Consider the following 3,775-nt stretch of genomic DNA (forward strand, 5'->3'; position numbering starts at 1 on the left):
GGCAGCTCCTGCATTGAGCATCTGCCCCCTGGTGGTCAGTGTGTGTCATAGTGACCAGTCATTCCCAGTGGTTCTGCTGTTAGGGTCAATTTGCATATTACCCTTTTATTATATAGGCTAGAGGCCTGGTGCACGGGTGGGGGCTGGCTGGTTTGCCCTGAAGGGTGTCCTGGATCAGGGTGGGGGTCCCGCTGGGGTGCCTGGCCAGCCTGAGTGAGGGGCTTAGGGCTGTTTTCAGGCAGGCCACACCCTCTTCAGGGTGGCGGTCCCCACTGGGGTTCCTGGCCAGCCTGGGTGAGGGGCTGATGGCTGTTTGCAGGCTGGTCAAGCCCCCCAGCTGGGATCCTCACCCTGTGGGTGTGTGGCCAGCCTGGGTGAAGGGCTGTGAGGGCTGTTTTCAGGCTGGCCACACCTCCTTCAGAGTGGGGGTCCCGCTGGGGTGCCTGGCCAGCCTGGGTGAGGGGCTGAGGGCCGTTTTCAGGCTGGCCATGGCTGCGGGCTGGAAGCAGGTACCTGGGATTTTTCTATCTTCTATAATTGAAACTTTGTAGCCTTGAGCAGAGCTCAGGGCAGGCGGGAAGCTTGGCTTCCTCCATTGCCGGGAGCAACCCAAGCCTGCTTGCTCCAGCTCTGTGGCCGCGGCCATCTTAGTTGGGTTAATTTGCATATTTTCTCCTGATTGGCTGGTGGGCGTGGCTTATGGGTGTAGCAGAGGTACAGTCAATTTGCATGTTTCTCTTTTATTGCTTTGAGAGGAAGTAAGTGGGAGAGAAGAGATAGAAGAAACATCAATGATGAGAATCATTGATCGGCTGCCTCCAGCACGCCCATACTGGGGATTGAGCCCACAACCTGGGCATGTGCCCTGGCTGGGAAATGAACCGGGACCTCCTGGTTCATAGGTTGATGCTCAACCACTGAGCCATGCCGGCCTGGCATCAATGTTAATTGTTAACATTTAATTTGGGGTTCATCTGTGGAGCTGGCTAGGTGGAGTTTTGAGTAATTTCTCAAATTTGAATTGGATATAAATCAGTTAATTTAAAAAATACATATTTTTATTGATTTCAGGAGGGAGAGGGAGAGAGAGAGAGAAACATCAATGGAGAGAATCATTGATTGGCTTGCTTCTTGCATGCTCCCTGGGCATGTGCCTTAACTGGGAATTGAAGTGTGACCTCCTAGTTCATTGGTTGATGCTCAACCACTTAAGCCGCACCTGCCCGGCCATAGTTAATCTTGTTGAAGGACATATTCTGATTCAGTAAATGTTCAGAGGTGGGGCTGCATTTTCTTCCAGGCTCTCAGGTGAGGCAGATGCTATTGGTCTGCAAACCAGATCATTCCACTGCCATGCACTATAGCCTCTTACAAACAGAAATGCTCAGAAAGAAAACTCAGAAACTAAGTTATAAAAAATATATATGTATATACACACACACACAAATATTTTCTTTTTTATTGGTTTCAGAGAGGAAGGGAGAGGGATAGAGAGATAGAAACATCAATGCTGAGAGAGAATCATTGATTGGCTGCCTCCTGCATGCCCCACACTGGGGATGGAGCCTGCAACTGAGGCATGTGTGCTGACCAAGAATTGAATTGGCGCCGAACCGGTTTGGCTCAGTGGATAGAGCGTCAGCCTGCGGACTCAAGGATCCCAGGTTCGATTCCGGTCAAGGGCATGTACCTGGGTTGCGGGCACATCCCTACTGGGGGCTGTGCAGGAGGCAGCTGATCGATCTCTCTCATCGATGTTTCTAACTCTCTATCCCTCTCCCTTCTTCTCTGTAAAAATTCAATAAAATATATTAAAAAAAAAAGAATTGAGTTGGCATTCTCTTTTTTTATTTTTTTAATATATTATATTGATTTTTTACAGAGAGGAAGGGAGAGGGATAGAGTTATAAACATCAATGAGAGAGAAACATCATTCAGCTGCCTCCTGCACATCCCCTAGTGGGGATGTGCCCGCAACCAAGGTACATGCCTTTGACCGGAATCGAACCTGGGACCCTTCAGTCCAAAGGCCGATGCTCTATCCACTGAGCCAAACCAGTTAGGGCCTGGCAACCTCTTGGTTCCTCTGTAAGTGCTCAACCACTGAGCCATGCTGACTGGGCAAAAAAAATAATTTGGTATTCCTGATGGTATTCCATGGGTTAAGACCATATAAGCAACACTCAATAGTTGGCCATCTGAACTTCTACTGTTGCAGATCTTTTGTTAACTACCTATGCCTTTTCAGCATAACAGGTGTTTGGGAAATATGGTTAATGTTTTTATTTGCTATCTAAAAGTCCATTTTATTTAAATCTTCACCTGAGGATATGTTTTTATTGATTTTTTTGGGGGGGTGGGGGTGGGGGGTGGGAGGAAGAAACATTTATCGTTGCCTCCCATAGGGCCCCAACTGGGATTAAACCTTTAGCCTTTTGGTTTACGGGATGATGCTCCAACCAACTGAGCCACCTAGCCAGGGCTCAAAATCCTTTTTATTGCAGCCCCCTTCCCTCCTCCCATTCTTCCTTGCTTCACACAGCTGCTGCTACTTAGGAAATTTCAAGGCTTTGATATACAAGGGGAAGAAGACTATAATACATATCTTGTAACTTAAGTTTTACTTAAAAAGCCTAGTGTTAAAATATTTTGGTCTGTTTGTAATGCTAATACTATTTATGGAACATTTTACTAAGGAGTTGTTACTTGGTACTTCTCATATAATGACAACCCCTAATTATACTTTTTCACTTTATTCCAACAACCACCTTTGAGATTGCAAAAAGCCAGGATGTGAACACTGATCTGCCTAGTTCTAAAACTTCTGAGCACTGCAACAACTTTCCTAATATTTGAATAGGATTTAGAATTTAATGAAATTGTTCCAGGAAAATTTGTAGAGATTGTTGTCAGAGCTAGTTTTTTTTTTTTTTTGGCAGAGCTAGTTTTAATAGTTACCTTATAGTTCAATTAATTTCTGCAGTTAATGTGAGAACAGTAAGAGATTATATTCAAGAGACAATGGCATCAGTATACTGTCTAAAAACATCATGGACACCAAATATTGTAACATCTTTAAATGTTTTGTTACAGATTGCTCGTTGTAAGCAGCTCATCTGTGACCCTAGCTATGTAAAAGATCGGGTAGAAAAAGTGGGTCAGGTGATTCGTGTTATCTGTATTCTCAGTCACCCAATCAAGAACACCAATGATGCCAACTCCTGCCAGATCATTATTCCACAGAACCAGGTCAATCGGAAGTCAGGTAAGTTTTGGAGATAAGCCGCCAGATGTTTGTAGAATTTTGGTAGACAAAATTTACTTTGTATTTTATCCAAAGTTCCCAATTTTATTTGCTCTATTATAGTGAAAAGGCCTTAGCTTTTTAACACATGGGAAACAAAGTATGATGGATCCCTTTTAGTTGAAATCCTAAATCATCACATTAAATGGACAAATTAAATTAGCCTAGGAGTCCTGCCTCAGGTTTGTATTCACTGCTTTGGACCTCCGATTCCTCATCTGTGGAATTCAGAGGCTGAACCAAGATGAGTTCAGTTTCTCCAGTTCCAACATTATGTGCCTGTAAAGGCTTAGCTTATTAGTGACCTGACACCACTATTTTGAGATGATGATAGTGGTGCTTCTCTGTCATCCTATCTAATAATAGAGAAACATGGTAATTAACTGTAACTTCGCTACCCTTCCCATTGGCTAATCAGCGAGATATGCAAATTAACTGCCAACCAAGATTGCGGCCACCAGCCAGGCAGCT

General features: G+C 44.5%; 1 protein-coding gene across 1 annotated transcript in view; it reads left to right on the forward strand.

Annotated features, from left to right (window-relative positions):
- GDI2 (GDP dissociation inhibitor 2) overlaps window positions 1–3,775 on the forward strand; it is a 44,271-nt gene that overhangs the window by 36,592 nt on the left and 3,904 nt on the right. Inside the window, exon 8 of the mRNA XM_005869505.2 lies at window positions 3,094–3,265. Within this exon, the coding sequence (XP_005869567.1) occupies window positions 3,094–3,265 (172 nt within the window). The remainder of the gene's footprint in view (window positions 1–3,093; window positions 3,266–3,775) is intronic.

This window comes from Myotis brandtii, unplaced genomic scaffold, assembly GCF_000412655.1.
Source record: "Myotis brandtii unplaced genomic scaffold, ASM41265v1 scaffold297, whole genome shotgun sequence".
NCBI classification, from domain to species: Eukaryota; Metazoa; Chordata; class Mammalia; order Chiroptera; family Vespertilionidae; genus Myotis; species Myotis brandtii.